Genomic DNA, 17,752 nt, shown 5'->3' on the forward strand with positions numbered 1-17,752 from the left:
GCAGAAAGTAGGGGTAGGGAGAAAAATGCTAAAGAGTATAGGGTTTGTTTTTAGGAGATAAGAGTTCTCTAAAACTGACTGTTATGGTAGACGCACAGTTCTGTGAATATACTATGAAACATTAAATTTTACACAATTGATAATTATATGAATTATATGTCAACAAATTTACAAAAGTTTTGAATTACATTTAGTTATTTTATCTTTAGTTCTGTGTTAAAGAGACTGCAGGAACATGAACCTCTCACTGCTACTCTTACGCACAATATTCTACAATATATTACATGAGTCAGGTGATGTGTCCATGCAAGATTATTAATATTATATGAATCATAGCACTTAAAAATATAAAAAGGACATTAAACTCACTTGTGTAAGAGGTCATCTACTTTTTATTTGTCTCTTGTCATCCACATGCTCAGACTGTTAATAAAATGTATTTGAAGAGTAAAAGTTACATTTTAACTTTGTGACTGATTTATCCTTGCAAATCACCATGCGAAATGACAGAAAGGAGCAGCAACTAGAAAACAAGCATTGAATTGCATTAGGATGTCTATGAAATGGACTTCAGTTCTTCTGCTGATACAGCTGAGCTGTTACTTTAGCTCTGGGAATTGCGGAAAGGTGCTGGTGTGGCCCACAGAATTCAGCCATTGGATGAATATAAAGACTATCCTGTATGAGCTTGTTCAGAGAGGTCATGAAGTGACTGTATTGGCATATTCACCTTCTTTTCTTTTTGATTCCAACAATTCATCCACTCTTAAATTTGAAGTTTGTTCTACATCTTCAGCTGAAACTGAGTTTGTGGATAACGTTATACATCTGGTTGAGAGACAGTCAGAAATTCCAAAAGATACATTTTGGTCATATTTTTCAAAATTACAAGAAATGACGTGGGCATATGGTGACCTAATTATAACGTTTTGTAAAGATGCAGTTTCAAATAAGAAACTTATGACAAAACTACAGGAGTCAAGATTTGATGTTGTTCTTGCAGATGCCATTTCCCCCTGTGGTGAGCTGCTGGCAGAGCTTCTTAAAATACCTTTTGTGTACAGCCTCCGCTTCTCTCCTGGCTACATACTTGAAAAATACTGTGGAGGATTTTTGTTGCCTCCTTCCTATGCACCTGTTGTTATGTCAGAATTAAGTGATCAAATGACTTTCATGGAGAGGGTAAAAAATATGATCTATGTGCTTTATTTCCGATTTTGGTTCCAACTATTTGATATGAAGAAGTGGGACCAGCTTTACAGTGAAGTTCTAGGTAAGTAATTTTTTCAATTCGTAGCATGAAGATCTAACCTTCTTGTGCCCTTTGAAGCTGAACTTGTATAAAGCCATAAAGTCAGGGTAGTGGGGTTTTTTTGTAAGTGAATTTATTGTATGAAAGTATAAGATGATCTATCAAACTCACAGAGGCTATAGAAAAGGTAAATTATAGGATCAGTTAAAACCCTGTGGCCATCACATTCCAGTGAGTCATAAATCTGTAAATTAGTGGACCTTAGATATCTGTAATCAATCACACATCTATTTTATTATACATTTGTTTCATCTTAAAGTCAAATCCATCAAGAAGCATCTTGCTGAATGCATACTGGTAGATTGAGTAGTTACACATTTTTCTAGAACTATCTATGTATCATTACAGAAGTTGTTTTTTTCTTGTATACCTCAGTCTCCTTGTTTAGTAATTACAATGTATACCCATGTTACCAGAAGATTTTCTCTACAGTTGAGAGAAATGTCTTCATTTCAGAATAAAAGAAAAAATACAAGTAATTTGAAGTTTCTAATATTTCTATACTCCTTCACTAAAGGATGAGAAACCATTTATTTTAAGGCCAATCATCTTGTTGAAGTGCGAACGTTAAGTTATAACTGTATAGTTTTTAAAATTATGTCTATTTAAAAATATGAGCTAAATTAAGGTTGAACACAAATTTCTATTTTAATAATTTCTCAACGTTTTCTAGCTACCATTTGCAAACATATTTACTTAAAAATGAATATTATTAAGATCTTAGCATGAATCAAAAGTAGTAGTAGGTACAAGGATTTCAGCCATAATTTCAAAATAATCAACAGTTCATTTGAAGAACCAAAGATGAAAGAACTAAATTAATGAATTATGGAAATTAGACTCTTCCTTAGAAAATTTTTTTATAGGTAGAATTAATTAATCATGGCTCAAAGAGTGGTTTTTATGTATATCTGATACTACTGAAGGTTTAACAAATAAAACAGAGATTAATTCTCTATGGCTTGTTTGTGATTGTGAATATATTGATGTGATATAAAGGATGTAGTTTTTCTCATGATTCTCTTATCACTTTGCCTTTCTTATAAATACACATGGAAAAAATATATAATACATGAAAATTAAATTATGCCTGTATATGTATATATTTTTCAAAGCACAAATACTTCACCTACATTCTTCTAACTTCTTTCAGAAAATTACCTAGTGTAATTATCTTGTGTCATCTGCATTTTCTTTTCTTTTTTCCCCATTAGGAAGACCCACTACCTTATTTGAGATAATGGGAAAAGCTGAAATATGGCTTATTCGAAACTACTGGGATTTTCAATTTCCTCATCCACACTTACCAAATGTTGAGTTCGTTGGAGGACTCCACTGCAAACCTGCCAAACCCCTACCTAAGGTAAACTAAACCCCTACCTAAGGTAAACTATTACTGTTTATTTTGTTTGCTTTGAATGTTCAGTATGAATGGTTCTACATTCATTCAGAGTGTTTGACTTACACTGGCAGAAAGATAGGAAGTGGGAAATGTAAAGCAGATACTGATTAAAAACTCACGTACATGCACATGTTGATACAATCACAAGTTTGTGAATTTCACCATTATTACAGCTAAAGAGGGATACTAAGGAGACTTTGAAAATAGGGTTGGTAATTTAAAGCTTTGATTATGCAACATATAAGAAGGTACTAGCCATTCATTGAAAGAATATTTATAAACAGATTGGCACACACAACAGGTAAGTGTGCAGAACACAGTTTCTGCCCCAACACACCTTACATTCTACTTTGAAAGACAGAATATATGCAAGTAATAAAAACTATTATCTCCAGGGAAAAAATGATGCTAAGGGAGCATCAATGTAGATAATAGAAAGTATCCTGAAGTCACTGATATTAACAGTTAAGATGAGAGCTGAACAATATGCAGGAATAGGTGAAAGAATGAGGGAGAGAAAAACACAAAAGGAAAAGCAGGTGAAGTGGTCAGGACAGTTCTCAAGACTCAAAGTTTAGTTTGCAAGGGAGATACTGAGTAAGAATCAGATGATGCTGACATGCAAGATAAGAATCAGATACTCTTTAGAAACTGAAATTTATTAAGCACATTTAGGAACTACTAAAAAGAGTTAAGGCAAAAAAAATATGTGACTGTATTATATTTTTAAAAATCCAAGATGTTCAATGGATTAAATTGCATTAGGGCCAGACTGGAAAGAGCCAACCATTTGGGAAATTTTGTGTGAATTCAGGTAGCAGATGATGGAAAAGTGGATTAGAAAGGAGATAGAAATAACTATGCCTACTTTTACAGTAATGCTACTAACTTCGTATTGTGTTGCATGGAAAAAAGTTAATACAAATAAACCACTTAAAATGTCTCCGGCTTATAGTGATTCTGAAATATTAATTTTGCAATTGTGCTTATTTTTGTTATTACTAATACTACAAATTACTTAACATGTGTAAGTCACTTGAAATATCATTCCTCATTTAATAGAAACTAATTATTCAGCATTTCAAGATTACATTCTCTAACAAAGTCCTACCTGCCTTCTGTATGGCAGACACCCTTTGGACTTGTTTAAAAGAAGACATATCAGTTTTGACAGAAAGATGAGCAAGCTAAAATTCTAAAATTCAACCATAAGTGATAAGGATCTTCACCAGTATTCTAACTTGTAAGAAAATAATTCCTTAACAATAGGAATGTGTGATCCTATATTTGCAGCCACACCCAATGTTCACTTGATTTGACTCAAGCATTTAAATCATTCTGCATTGAGATCCCAGAGGTTTACCTCTTAGCATAAACATACCCTATTAGAGCAGGAGTTTTCTGCCTTAAGATGAGCAACTCAGTAAAGGTTCCTGGGATAACTTGTGTCTCAACATCATAACTGCCTAACAAAGAAGCACAGAAAAAAATGAGCAATGCTTGTATAATAAATACCAAATAATTTCTACCACTTACATCTGAATAGTGTCCTTAGTTTACAATAACAAAGTAATTCTGTCATCATTTAACCTTATATTCTTTATGAAGGAACATAAGAACCTTACATATTTTAAATTGATGTCACACTTCTAAGAAATAGGTAGAAAGTAAGCATTCTTTATTACATTATTATATAATCTCTTACGAGGTCATTTTTGTCTACCTCCTTATTAGCAGCAACATGAAGCTAGTATTTTATTCCATGGTTAAAATTCAATATTTATGTTGAATGCAAATTGTATGGGCTCTATATGGTAACTTTCTAAAGAGACAAAAGCTGAGGTGAGACTAATGAAAATTCTGTGCCATCCTACCCTACTCTTGAAAGGTTTCACCACTCACATTAAGGGAAAGTGATAGTGCCAGTAGGAGTGGGAAGAGAGTAGGAGGTGTAGAAGGACAAGGAAAAGGATGACTAGTAGTACAATAGCAATAATTACTAATACTAGCTGTTGTTATTAACTTGCAGAAAGCTTCGAATGCCAGTCTATGGTTGGGAAACCCACTCTCTAATTGTTTATTATGTAAAATAATTGTAAACCCAAGTTGCTTTCTAGTCAATTATAGATTCTCAGATAATTTATGTATATTATAAGAGAAATGGACACTTGGCCAACGTATCAAGTGTTAAAAATGTATATAGCCATTGGTTTTCTAATATATTCACATGAAATCGTACAGGTAAAAAAAAGAAATCAAGATGTACATTTTAATATTTATGGAAAATATTCATAAAATAAACACTGGAAGTAATCAAACATCTTAAATGAAGGAATAATTAAAAACTTACACTAGATGCATACTATAGCATTACAATAATTTTATCAATAAAATATTCAAAACAGTTAGCTATACTACAAGTAAAGTGAGGTAGAAAATCATAAATATTACAAGATGATACATTTCTTGTAGGAGGAAAAGGTACATTCAATAAGAATAAAATTGTCTAAATAAATGTCACAAGTGTACATTGAACTATCAAAATAGAACAAAAGCCATGATGAAATCATACAGAGTTTACTATGGTAACATCTCTAGACAGATATTTTAGAAAAAAAATTATTTTCATTTTAAAACTTTTAATACTTTTATAAATTTCTTACATAAATAGTGTATTTTTTTAAAGTTGTCACAGAAGGAGAAACAACCACATCAATAATGAATCTGTAAACAGAGATTATATTACTTTAACACCGAGTGGATGAAGAAGGCTCTAGGAATCAAGTCACTGAGACAAAACACTGAACAAAATTTATATTTAATGCGGGTACAGGTAATTGCAATCACACAAAATACCTGGATATCCCATGTATTACCTGGAATAGTAGTACAATGACTCTCACTTCATTAACACTGATGTCTTAAGATTAAAAATCATATTTTTAAAAATAGCCATATATGATCTGTAAAGTAAACATTTGGAATTGTTTTATTTTGTAAAGAACACTTAAGAAAAAGTTTTACCGCAATGATTATATCTGAAAGTATTATTTAAATCAAAAAATTGGTGTAGATTGAGGAACACAAGTCAGAATGATTCTCAGTAAATTCCAGCCAAGTACATCTTCCACCAAAATTTTTATGTAGTGTGAGTAAGCTACTCAAGAGGGTGACCAAATGTCTTCTGCAGAAAGGCCTGGTAGCCACCTCCATTGCAGTGCAAGTGCTGCTGCCAAATGATGAGGAGAGCTCCTCACATGCAGTTATAAATAGTGCATAAATTTAGCAGTGTGATTTCAGGGAAAAGTTGTTCCACTTAAACAGTAACATGAAACATGATCATTCAACTATATAACTGTCCAATTTTGTATTATATATACTGTACAAATCTGTATTATGAATGAGACTCTTAAAATTAATTCATGGAAATTCCAAACCACAATACCAGACTCCAGTGTTTCTTAACCACCACCTTTTACAGTTATCATTTTTTTCTTTTTTGAAAAAAGCCTAGAAAACTCTGACAAACTTTAAATGAAGTGTAAAGGGTTATAGAGTAAGATAAATGTAGATATAAAATAATCCCAGCTGTGAGTAACTGTTCCTCAGTACTCATAGTCAGGGGAGTCAACCACTAATGACTTCAAACTAAAATAATTCTGTAGAAAACCTGACTAAAATAAACATGTCTGATTTAGTAGAACAACAATATAGCATTAAAGATGAGTGGTGCCACTTTCCAAGAACCTATGTTAGTAATTACAATATTACAAGTGAAGAATTTGGGTATAATGTTTTCTAATACTATCTCCCCAAATATGATGTAATAGCACTATTTCATTTCTCCCTTTCACACATGCACACGTATACATACATACACACATATATTTACACAAATACCCTTAACAGAGGCAACCTATCTCATAGTATACATCTTGCAAAAAATCAGAGTAATTGAATCAGTTAAAAAAACATCGTTTACTCCAATAATTCCTGATAATACTTCATTTTCTCTCTTTAGTTTTTGTACCATTTAGTCCACATGTACTGATACTCTATTATGATAGAACACATTCTTTTTTTTCCACAGGAAATGGAAGACTTTGTACAGAGCTCTGGAGAAAATGGTGTTGTGGTGTTTTCTCTGGGGTCAATGATCAGCAACATGACAGAAGAAAGGGCCAATGTAATTGCATCAGCCCTTGCCAAGGTCCCACAAAAGGTTAGATAAAGTGTCTTAATAGTGTCAAAAATTACTGAAAGGGGCTGCTAAAGCTTGTAAAGGATCCAATTATAGAAATTTTCTGCCTATAAATTCAGCTGCTGGGAAAGCACTAATTATCTCAGATATTAGTTCAAAATCAAATATATATATATATATATATATGTATATATATATATACACACACACACACACACAAGATCTAAAATAACACGGGATGTTTTTCATTGATAATAAACTTAGTATTATTATTGTGATCAGAAATAAATAAAATTAAGGGTTGTAGGTAAAGTTTGGGTATTATCATGATATTGGGTTCAAGTAAGAGCTATCATCAAATTCTGCCTGTCATTTGATCCTTTTGCTTAAAGATTCCTGAGGGAGCTGTACACACTACAGATGTTAGAAAAAGTTATATGTGAGTAACTTCACTAGCACAATAATAGCAGATATTTCAAAAAGTCTGACATGTATCATGCAGTTTAGACTTGCCAAGTTATCCAGCCTCATTTACTTCCTGGTCATTTTAGGATAGGCCTATTCGAGTGATGTTCAGGGTACTATCAGAGAAAGGACGGCCTAGGCTGACTGACAACTAGTCTAAGAACCCACTCAGCCAGGTAGATTTAGAGAAAGAGAAAAAGCAACCTACCTTGCTGGGCTGGGCCCAGCCAATGTCCGAAGTAGGAAGATGAAAGAGAAAGGGTAGAGATGGATCCTGCTCTGAGGATGGACCCTGTGCGGTATAAAGTGTGAGGACTCTGCACTAACTATCAGATTAACAACTCCTCCCAAAGGAGGCAGCAGTTGGAAATACAGGAAGGAGCCAAACAAAAGGAAGCCAGGCAAATTGTCACTTGAAATTTTTCTTGGATGTAGTGCTTGATAATTTGTAATTTCAAATAAGTTATACATGCTACCTTTGCAGCATTGACTCCTTCCAAGTAGTTTATTTTAGAGACTTGCATTTTTGTCAAAGGACATCAAACTCTATTAAAATAACTTACAGACAAGTAGATATATGTGAACCACTTCCCATATTACTGAAAAAAATTTAGTATTATATTTGATAGATGAAAAATAATATAAAATACATAAAAAATAATCATGTAGGTCATTAGTAAATTGTTATTGCTTTGTCACACTAGAATTATGACTATCTAAAATTTTTAATGCATATAATTATTAATTTTTTAATCTTTTAAAATTGAATTAAATTTTATTTTTTAACTTTTAATTGCAGGGATACATGTGGAGGTTTGTTACATAGGTAAACTTAGGTCTTGGGGGTTTGTTGTACAGACTGTTTCATCACACAGGTATTAAGACTAGTACCCATTAGTCTTTTTTCCTGATCCTTTCTCTTCTCCCAACCTCTACCCTCCAATAAGCCCCAGTTTATATTGTTACTCTCTATAAGTTCAGGTGTTCTCATCTTTTAGCTTCCACTTATAAGTGGACATGTGGTATTTGGATTTCTGTTCCTGGTTCATTTGCTAAGGATAATGGCCTGCAGATCCATTTATATTCCTGCAAATGACATGATCTTGTTCTTTTTTTATGGCTGTATAATATTCCATGGTGCATATTTGCCAGATTTTCTTTATCTAATCCATCATTAATGAGTATTTAGGTTGATTTCATGTCTTTGCTAGGGTGAATAGTGCTGTATGAACATATGTTTGCATGTTCTAATTTATAGTCCTTTGGATATGTACCCAGTAATGGGATTGCTGGGTCAAATGGTATTTCTGCCTCTAGGTTTTTGAGGAATCACCACAATGGTTGAACTAACTTATACTCCTTCCAACAGAGTATAAGCATTTCTTTTTCTATACAACCTCACCGGCATCTGTTATTTTTTTGAGTTTTTAATAATGGCCATTCTGACTGGTGTGAGATGGCATCTCTTTGTGGTTTTGATCAGTAATGTTAAACTTGTTTTCATATTGTGGTGTGCCACACATAGGTTTTCTTTTGGGAAGTGTAACAAGTTTTTTAATACTTGAACTTTTCATTGAAAAATCATGATTTCCCTATATACCTAATTATAAAAATTAAAAAAATGAAATGTGAGTATCCTATTTACATCAGCATGAGTAGTTCTTGTTACTTAACATCCCTTGTTCTCATTGTTAGTCTCTTTAGAGTGCTAACATTCTGTAACTTTGGAGTTCCACTCATGGAATAAAATATTTTCTTTAATGTAACAGGTTCTGTGGAGATTTGATGGGAATAAACCAGATACTTTAGGACATAATACTCGGCTGTACAAGTGGATACCCCAGAATGACCTTCTTGGTAAGTCTCCGGAGAACAAATACTTAATATATTCATAACAGATAATTAGAATGTTAATGGCGCATCACGAAAGAAGCTTGTCGAACATTTGTTATGGAAAAACTTAAAAATAAAATAAAATAAAATGAAACTTCTTTATGTTTTTCAGTCCAGGGAGAAAAGAATAAACTAAATTGTTGGCATTTTGTGATATGCACTCACATTCTTTATGATCACAATCAGAGTATCTTTATTTCAGGTGTTATTACCTCTTACAGAATTTTTCTGGCACTTCCTGGGTTGTCTTCCTTTCTCCTATTTCTACAACTTTACGCCTGTTCTTTCCTCTCCTTCAGGGATATTTCAAGTGCCACTAAAAATAACCTTCTGCTATCACCAGGGACACTGCACTTTCTGTAGGATTAAATCCCTAACCTTAATCATACAGTGATGACACATTTTATAATGAAGTATGACCTGTCCTTCCTCGATTCTAGCACCATCACTGCACTGCCTGCTGCCTTGCACACCGCACATACCATACTCCATGACTGCACTTAAAAGAACACATTCTGGCTGGTCATGGTGGTTCACGACTGTAATCCTAGCACTTTGGGAGGAAAACGTGGGCAGATTGCCTGAGCTCAGGAGTTCGAGACCAGTCTGGGCAACATGGTGAAACCTCGTCTCCACTAAAATACAAAAAATTAGCCAGGTGTGCTGTTGCACCTGTAGTCCCAGCTACTCAGGAGGCTGAGGTAGGAGAATTGCTTGAACCCTGGAGGAGGAGGTTGCAGTGAGCCGAGATTGCGCTACTGCACTCCAGCCTGGGCAACAGAGCAAGACTTTGTCTCCATAAAAAATAATATTAATTAATTAATTAATTAATAACACAGTCTTACATATCCCTTTTCTTTGTTTTTATCTTTTTGGCACATTTTATGCCTCTTATTTAAATTGCACTTTTTCATTAGTCCAACTGGTAATCTTGTATTAATTTTTTTTTTTTTTTGAGACAGATCTTGCTCTGTCACCAGGCTGGAATGCAGTGGTATGATATCGGCTCACTGAAACCTCCTCAGCCTCCTGATTAGCTAGGACTACAGGCACACGCCACCACACCCAGCTAAATTTTGTATTTTTAGTAGAGAACAGATTTCACCATGTTGGCCAGGGATGGTCTTGATCTCTGGACCTCCTGACACACCCTCCTCAGCCTCCCAAAGTGCCGGAATTACAGGCATGAGCCACCTCACTCAGCTTAATTTTTTTAGCCTGAAGTTGCACACACCATATAACCTTCACTTACATCGCCAGGAGAAGTAGGTGCTCAATTTCAATTTAGTTCAGTGTGTTATATAGAAAACACTGTCACTTTCAGAGCCTTCCATTGTGCATTTCTCATTTTAGTCCTATGAATAATTTTGCTAAAATTCATTCAATCCTAGGTCATCCAAAAACTAAAGCTTTTGTAACTCATGGTGGAGCCAATGGCATCTACGAGGCGATCTACCATGGCATACCTATGGTGGGCATTCCATTGTTTGCCGATCAACCTGATAACATTGCTCACATGAAGGTCAAGGGTGTAGCCGTTAGATTGGACTTCAACACAATGTCGAGTACAGACTTGCTGAATGCAGTGAAGACTGTAATTAATGATCCTATGTGAGTATAACTTTTTTTTTAACTAGGTGGTATTTATAGATAGGTTCTCTTGTCAATAGTGAGTATGACTTTTATCTTTTCTATAAGAGACTGATTTTGAAATAATTTAAACGATGTAACCAATCTGAAATCTGCTTTTATTTTTGAATGGTTATTTTAAAATTATATTTGAACCACATACATTTAATGAATAACGAATTATTAAAATACTTTTCAACACAAAAATAATTTTAAGGTGATATAGATAATAAAAATGCATTTTAAAATAAATTTGACAGAATCCACAGTAGAAAGGAAAGATAAATTTGATGAAATATAATAAAATATTTTAATTCAATGTCTAAAATGTCTCAAAGTATGTATGTTTTCTTACTGAAAAATCTATTATTATCATTATTGTAACAGGCTTGATAATTAAATTTAATTTCCATAGCATAAATCCCTCCTATTTAAAGTATAAAATCCAAATGTATTTATGCTTACAGTCTTGAAGCCATCACCATTATATAATTTTAGAACATTTTAAACCACATTAAGTAAATTGTAATGGCATAGAAGTCACTTCCCATGACCCCTTAGCTCTAGGCTAATGCCAATTTGCTTTCCTTTTCTATAGATTATTCTCTCTATATATTTCATATAAATTGAATCATACAATTTATGATGTTGTATAAATGACTTCTTTCACCTAGCACAATTTTTGTCATTTTTTATGGTTTTTAGTTTTATTTACTTTGTGTGTATTAATATTTCATTTATTTTTATAGCAGTGTATTTTATAATATGGATGTGCCTTATTTTATTTGTCTCTTTTTAGCTCATTAGCCCTTTAATTGTTTCCAGTTGTGGTTATTTGGAACTTTTTTTTTGCATGGACATGATTTAATTTCTTTTGGGTAGATACTAGAAGTGGAATTCCTGGCCCCTATAGGAACTGTATGTTAATGAAGATTTGCCAAACTGTTTTCCAAATGCTTGTTCCATTTGTCATTACCACCATCAGTACAGGAGGGTTCCAATTCCTTCACACTGTTGCCAATGCCTGTAATTATTTGTCTTTTTATTACACCATTCTTGGTGGGTGTGAAATGATCTCTCATTGTTGCCTTGGATTGTATTTTCATTATGCCAGAGCTGTTGAGAATCTTTATATGTGCTTACTGACCATGCATATATCTTCTCTAGAAAAATGTCTATTCCAATCCTTGGAACATTTTTAAACTTTGTGACTTGTTTTATTATTGAGTTTTATGTAAGAACTATTTATATATAATAGATACAATCCCATATCACATATATAATTTTTAAATATTTTGTCTCATTCTTGTTGAACTAATTTTTTACTTTTTGATGATGGTCTTTGAAGCACAAAAATTATATTTTAATAAGTAAAATTTTTGATAGTTGATTTATTCATACTCCAAAGAAAACAATGTGCAAAATGCCTTGCCCAATCTAGCTATTATCAATTCAGCATTTATAACTACTATTAATAATGTTTTTATATAAGAAAGGTTACACCTAAAGGAATACTTTAAAAGTACTTTATCACAAATAATATAGAAGGATAATGAATGATAAAAGTACCTTTAAAGACTGCAGGAAATAATTGTGAAAGAAACATAAAACAGGTTGAAAAAATAGAAAATAAATATAAAAAAAGGTGGTAGATTTAAATGTGAATATACAAATACTTTCATTAAATCTAAACAGACTTGAAAAATAAGACCAAATAATGAGTAAGAACATAAAACATTTGAAGAACACAATTAACAATTGTCACATTGTAATGTAACACACACACACATATATAATACACACATATGTATTTTGTATATCAACCAGAAGATACATTATTCTAAAACATGTTGAATAGTTAATAATTATTTGAATTTACATGTGGTAGGTCATAAATCAAGACTCAGTGTACATGAAAACATTCAATATCATAAAGAAAACATGATCCAGCCCTAGTGGATGTGAGAAATTATAAAAATGATAACTAAAACATCTTTAAATTTTGAATATTAAATACAGTTAAAAAGTTTTTTAAATAAAAAAGTAAATCATAATTATGCATGCACTTTTATCTCAGCAGTTCCACTTTTATCTCAGTAATTCCAAACTCACACCCAACAGATATGTATAAATGTACAAACCCATTGCTATATACAAGAATGTTTATACAAAATTATTAATAGTTTCCAAAAATTGTTGGCAACCCAAATATCTATTGATCATAAAATGAAAAGCTAATCTGTGGTATTATCAATTAATGAAATGTTACACAGCAACAGAATTAAACCAACAACTGCTACATTTTAAAAAAAGACACTTTGGGAGGCTGAGGCAGGCGGATCACAAGGTGAGGAGTTTGAGACCAGCCTGACCAAAATGGTGAACCCTTTTCTCTACTAAAAATACAAAGTTTAGCTGGGCATGGTGGTGCACACTTGCAATCCCAGCTATTCAGCAGGAGAATTGTTTGAACCCAGGATGCAGAGGTTGCAGTGAGCTGAGAGTACATCACTGCACTTCAGCCTGGGTGGCAGAGGGAGGCTCCATCTCAAAAAAAAAAAAAAAAAAAAAAAAAAGACACAAATGAGTATTTGTTATATAATTTAATTATACAAGCAAACAAAGCTAAAGTATGATATTCGAAATCAGGTTAATATTTAATTGGAGGACAAAAGTAAGTGACTAAAATGGTCCAGGAAAAGAGAGTTCTTCTAAGTAGATTCTGATGTCCTCTATCATGATCTGAGAAATAGGTAAACTGGTATCTTCACTTCAGGATAATGTTCAAGATGATGACACCTTTTTGAGCTATGTGTATGCACATTTATTTTATGTATTTTGTAGTTGAATGTGTATTTTAGAAAACTTGTAATGCATTTTAAAATTCTAGACATCAAATAATTTCAAAATAAGCACAAAAATATAGAGGAAATCCTAGGGGTTCTATCATAGTGTGGCCAGAAAAAACCTCTCTTAGGAATAATATTTAAAGGGTTGCCTCCCAAGAGATAGAAGTATCACTTGTGTTGTTGCAATAAAGAATACTCCAAGAGTGGGAATAGGAGACAAAATGCTTAAAGTGCTAAGATGAAAACATCTTTGGGAGCTTAAAGAAAAATATAAGGCCAATGTCCCTAGCAGACCCGGTATGCATGGGAAAAGTGTTTGGTGAAAAGCTTGCCAGTATCTGATAATTCAGGGTCCTGAGGACCAAATAACAGAGTTGGATTTTATTCGTAATATGATAAAAAGCCAAGAAAAGTCTTCCAGTGGAGTATCATAATCTGACTTTTATTTCAAGAAAATCATTCTGGCTACTGGGCGGGAAACTGTAGGACACAAAAGACTGGAATAGAAGCAGAGCAAGTGGCTTTGAGGCGTTTCACCCACGTGGCACAATTCCTTTTTAGAAACCTGACGATGGTAATTATGAAATTGTATTTTAACTATATACTGTTCAGTACTTAAAATGGCTCAAGATGTTGAGCATGATTTTATATGTCTGTTTGAGAACTAAAGGAGTGTAATTGAATTTTTCATAACATAAAGGAAAATAATTAAGGGATGGGTACCTTTTCTTCATAATGTGATTATTTTACATTGCAGCCTCTACCAAAGCATCTCATATACCCCATAAATATGTACACCTACTATGTATCCACAAAAACTAAAAATTAAAAAAATAAAATAATAAAATTGTTCATAATATGTTCTCTGCCTCAAATAATTAACCTTCTCACCCGACCTTCCATTTTTACATTAAAAATATTTGTCAATGATGAAATTCCAATTTAAAAGTCAAACTTTCTGTGATGACTCCAATTAAAATACACAAGCTCTATGTCAACTCTATGACATTTACTTTGAATCATGTGACACTTTAAAAGACTTTCATGGACTTGATAAGCTCAGGCAAATTAACTTGCATTCAATGTTGATATTGTTATGTTTATCATTCAGATATAAAGACAATGCTATGAAATTATCAAGAATTCATCATGATCAACCGGTGAAGCCCCTGGATAGAGCAGTCTTCTGGATTGAATTCATCATGCGCCACAAAGGAGCCAAGCACCTTCGGGTTGCAGCCCACAATCTCACCTGGTTCCAGTACCACTCTTTGGATGTGATTGGGTTCCTGCTGGCCTGTGTGACAACTGTGATATTCATCATCACAAAATGTCTGTTTTGTGTCTGGAAGTTTGTTAGAACAGAAGAGAAGGGAAAAAAAGATTAATTATGTCTGAGGCTGTAAGCTGGGAAACTTAATAAATGAGACTCCAGTTTATTACAGAAAGAAGAGATTGTGATGCAAGATTCCTTTCTTCCTGTGACAAAACACCTTTCAAAACTTACCGTATCAAGCCAAAATTTGTTTTTCAAAGATTTAGTACCTGTTTAACAGGTGCTAAAACAGGAGGAAAACACTAGGGAAAACAAAAATGATATAAAGCCATATGAGCTTATATTGAAATTTATTGTTCTAATTCACAGGTTACATGAAAAAAGTTTATTGAGCTTAACTACATTTCACATATTGTAATGGAAACAAGAACATTAAGAATTCCACTGACAGTATCAATTTCGTTTTGCAAATAGTGAAAATACTTTGAATTCATTTCATGCAGAATTGTGTTTTAATTGTTGCTGAGGAAACTATTAAATAATTAAGTTGTATTAAAAAATCTCTCTTCCTCTTGATATTTTGAAGTGAGTAGTGCTGCTTGGCTTTTATTGTGCATCCAGCTTTAGCATCACATTTTTTCCTAAAAGGTATGGTACAATGCTTCCCATATTAGAGCTTAGGTCATTGCCTAGTGGAAAGTATGTGGAATTAGAAATATAACAACTCCTACCTGCTCTCTACTACAAAATGAACTAATTTTACAATGTGTTTGGTTTTTTGAGCCAATTCTATTTTTCTGGTTATTTAAAAATATTCGTCTGTTTCATTTTATTCTCTTTTTTTATTATTTCAATTGTTTTTAGGCGACAGTTGTCTTTTGATTACATGGATGAGCTTTTTAGTGGTGCTTTTTGAGGTTTTGGTGCACCCATTACGTGAGCAATCTATATTGTACCCAGTGTGTAGTGTTTTATCCCTCACTCCCCTCCTACCCTTCCCTCTGAGTTCTGAGAGTCTGTTATACAATTATGCCTTTGAGTCCTAATGGCTTAGGTCCCATTTATAAGTGATAACATATGTTGTTTGGTTTTCTGCTGCTGAATTACTTCACTTAGAATAATGGTCTCCAGCTCCACCCAGGTTTCTGTAATACCATTATTTTGTCCCGTTTTATGGCTGAGTAGTATTCTATGGTGAGCGTGTGTGTGCGTGTATATATATATATGTGTATGTGTTTGTGTGTGTGTGTGTGTGTGTGTGTTTATTTTACAGTGGGTGGATAAAGAATAGGTGATATATATGTATAATAGGAATATACATTAAGAATAGGTGATATGTGTGTGTGTGTGTGTATATATATATATATATATCCACATAGATCACCTATTCTTTATCCATCCATAGGTGGATATATATATATATATATCACCTATGGATGGATAAAGAATAGGTGATACATATATATATATATATATATATACATATATATATATATATAAAATATATATCCACCCATTGGTTGATGGGAATTTACCCTGGTTCCATATTTTTGCAATTGTGAATTGTGCTGCTATAAACATATGTGTGTATGGGTCTTTTTATGTAATAACTTATTTTCTTCTGAATAGTTGCCCAGCATTGGAATTGCTGGATCAAATGGCAGTTCTACTTTTAGTTATTTCAGGAATCTCTGTATTATTTACCATAGTGGTTGTACCAGTTTGCATTCCCACCGGCAGTGTAAATGTGTTCCCTTATTACCACCATGCCAACATCTATTATTTTGAAAGTTTTAAATTATGGCCATTCTTACAGAAGCAAAATAATATTGCATTGTGATTTTGATTTGCATTTCAATGATCATTAGTGATATTGAGCACTTTTTCACGTCTTTTGGCCATTTGTACATCTTCTTTTGAAAATTGTCTATTCATGCTTTTAGCCCACTTTTTGAGGAATTATTTCTTTTTCTTTTGCTGATTTGTTTAAGCTTTTTGTTGATTGCAGATATTAGTGTTTTGTGGGATGTGTAGTTTGTGAAGATTTTCTCCCACTCTGTGATTTGTCTGTTTACTTTGCTGATGATGATTATTATTTTTATTTTCTGCTGTTCAGAAGCTTTTTAGTGTAATTAAGTTCCACCTATTTATCTTTGTTTTTGCTGCCTTTGTTTTGGAGTTCTTGGTCATTAAGTCTTTTTCTAAGCCAATGCCTAGAAAACTTTTTCTTATGTTATGTTCTATAATTTTTATGCTTCCAGGTCTTGGATTTAATTATTTGATCCATCTTGAGTTGATTTTTGTATAAGGTGAGAGATGAGTATCCAGTTTCATTCTTCTACATGTGGCTTCTCAATTATCCCAGCACCATTTGTTGAATAGGATGTCTTTTCCCCACTTTATGTTTTTATTTACTTTGTCAAAGACTAGTTGGCTATATGTATTTGGCTTTATTTCTGGATTTTTCTATTCTGTTTTGTTGGTCAACATGCCTGTTTTTATACCATTACCATGCTGTTTTGTTAACTATAGCCTTGTAGCATAGTTTGGAGTTGGGTGATGTGACACCTCCAGAATTTTTTTTTATTTCTTTTTTTTTCCCCTTAGTCTTGATTTGGTTATGTGGACATCAAAGCTGAGAATCAAATCAAGAACCCAACCCCTATTACAACATCTGCAATAATAATAATAATTAAATAAAATACTTAGAAATATACCTAACCAA

At 33.0% G+C, this 17,752-nt stretch overlaps 1 protein-coding gene across 1 annotated transcript; it reads left to right on the plus strand.

The window, feature by feature from the left end:
* Positions 1 to 511: 511 nt before the first annotated feature.
* LOC108284784 (UDP-glucuronosyltransferase 2B19) lies at positions 512 to 15,199 on the plus strand. The gene is made up of 6 exons (XM_017501673.2): positions 512 to 1,273; positions 2,527 to 2,675; positions 6,805 to 6,936; positions 9,150 to 9,237; positions 10,665 to 10,884; positions 14,863 to 15,199. Exons 1-6 carry the CDS (start codon positions 553 to 555, stop codon positions 15,137 to 15,139), a joined length of 1,587 nt encoding a protein of 528 aa, XP_017357162.1. The 5' UTR covers positions 512 to 552; the 3' UTR covers positions 15,140 to 15,199.
* The last annotated feature ends 2,553 nt before the right edge of the window (positions 15,200 to 17,752 follow it).

The sequence above is a fragment of the Cebus imitator genome, unplaced genomic scaffold (assembly GCF_001604975.1).
Source record: "Cebus imitator isolate Cc_AM_T3 unplaced genomic scaffold, Cebus_imitator-1.0 Scaffold283, whole genome shotgun sequence".
Classification (NCBI taxonomy): Eukaryota; Metazoa; Chordata; class Mammalia; order Primates; family Cebidae; genus Cebus; species Cebus imitator.

What these genes read in the sequence shown, in the direction of transcription:
- LOC108284784 (XM_017501673.2), top strand. Translation starts at nt 553, where the DNA reads ATGTCTATGAAATGGACTTCAGTTCTTCTGCTGATACAGCTGAGCTGT. An exon ending in TTGCCAAGGTCCCACAAAAG is followed by an intron (nt 6,937 to 9,149) that starts GTTAGATAAAGT and finishes TTAATGTAACAG; the next exon opens with GTTCTGTGGAGATTTGATGG. An exon ending in ACCCCAGAATGACCTTCTTG is followed by an intron (nt 9,238 to 10,664) that starts GTAAGTCTCCGG and finishes ATTCAATCCTAG; the next exon opens with GTCATCCAAAAACTAAAGCT.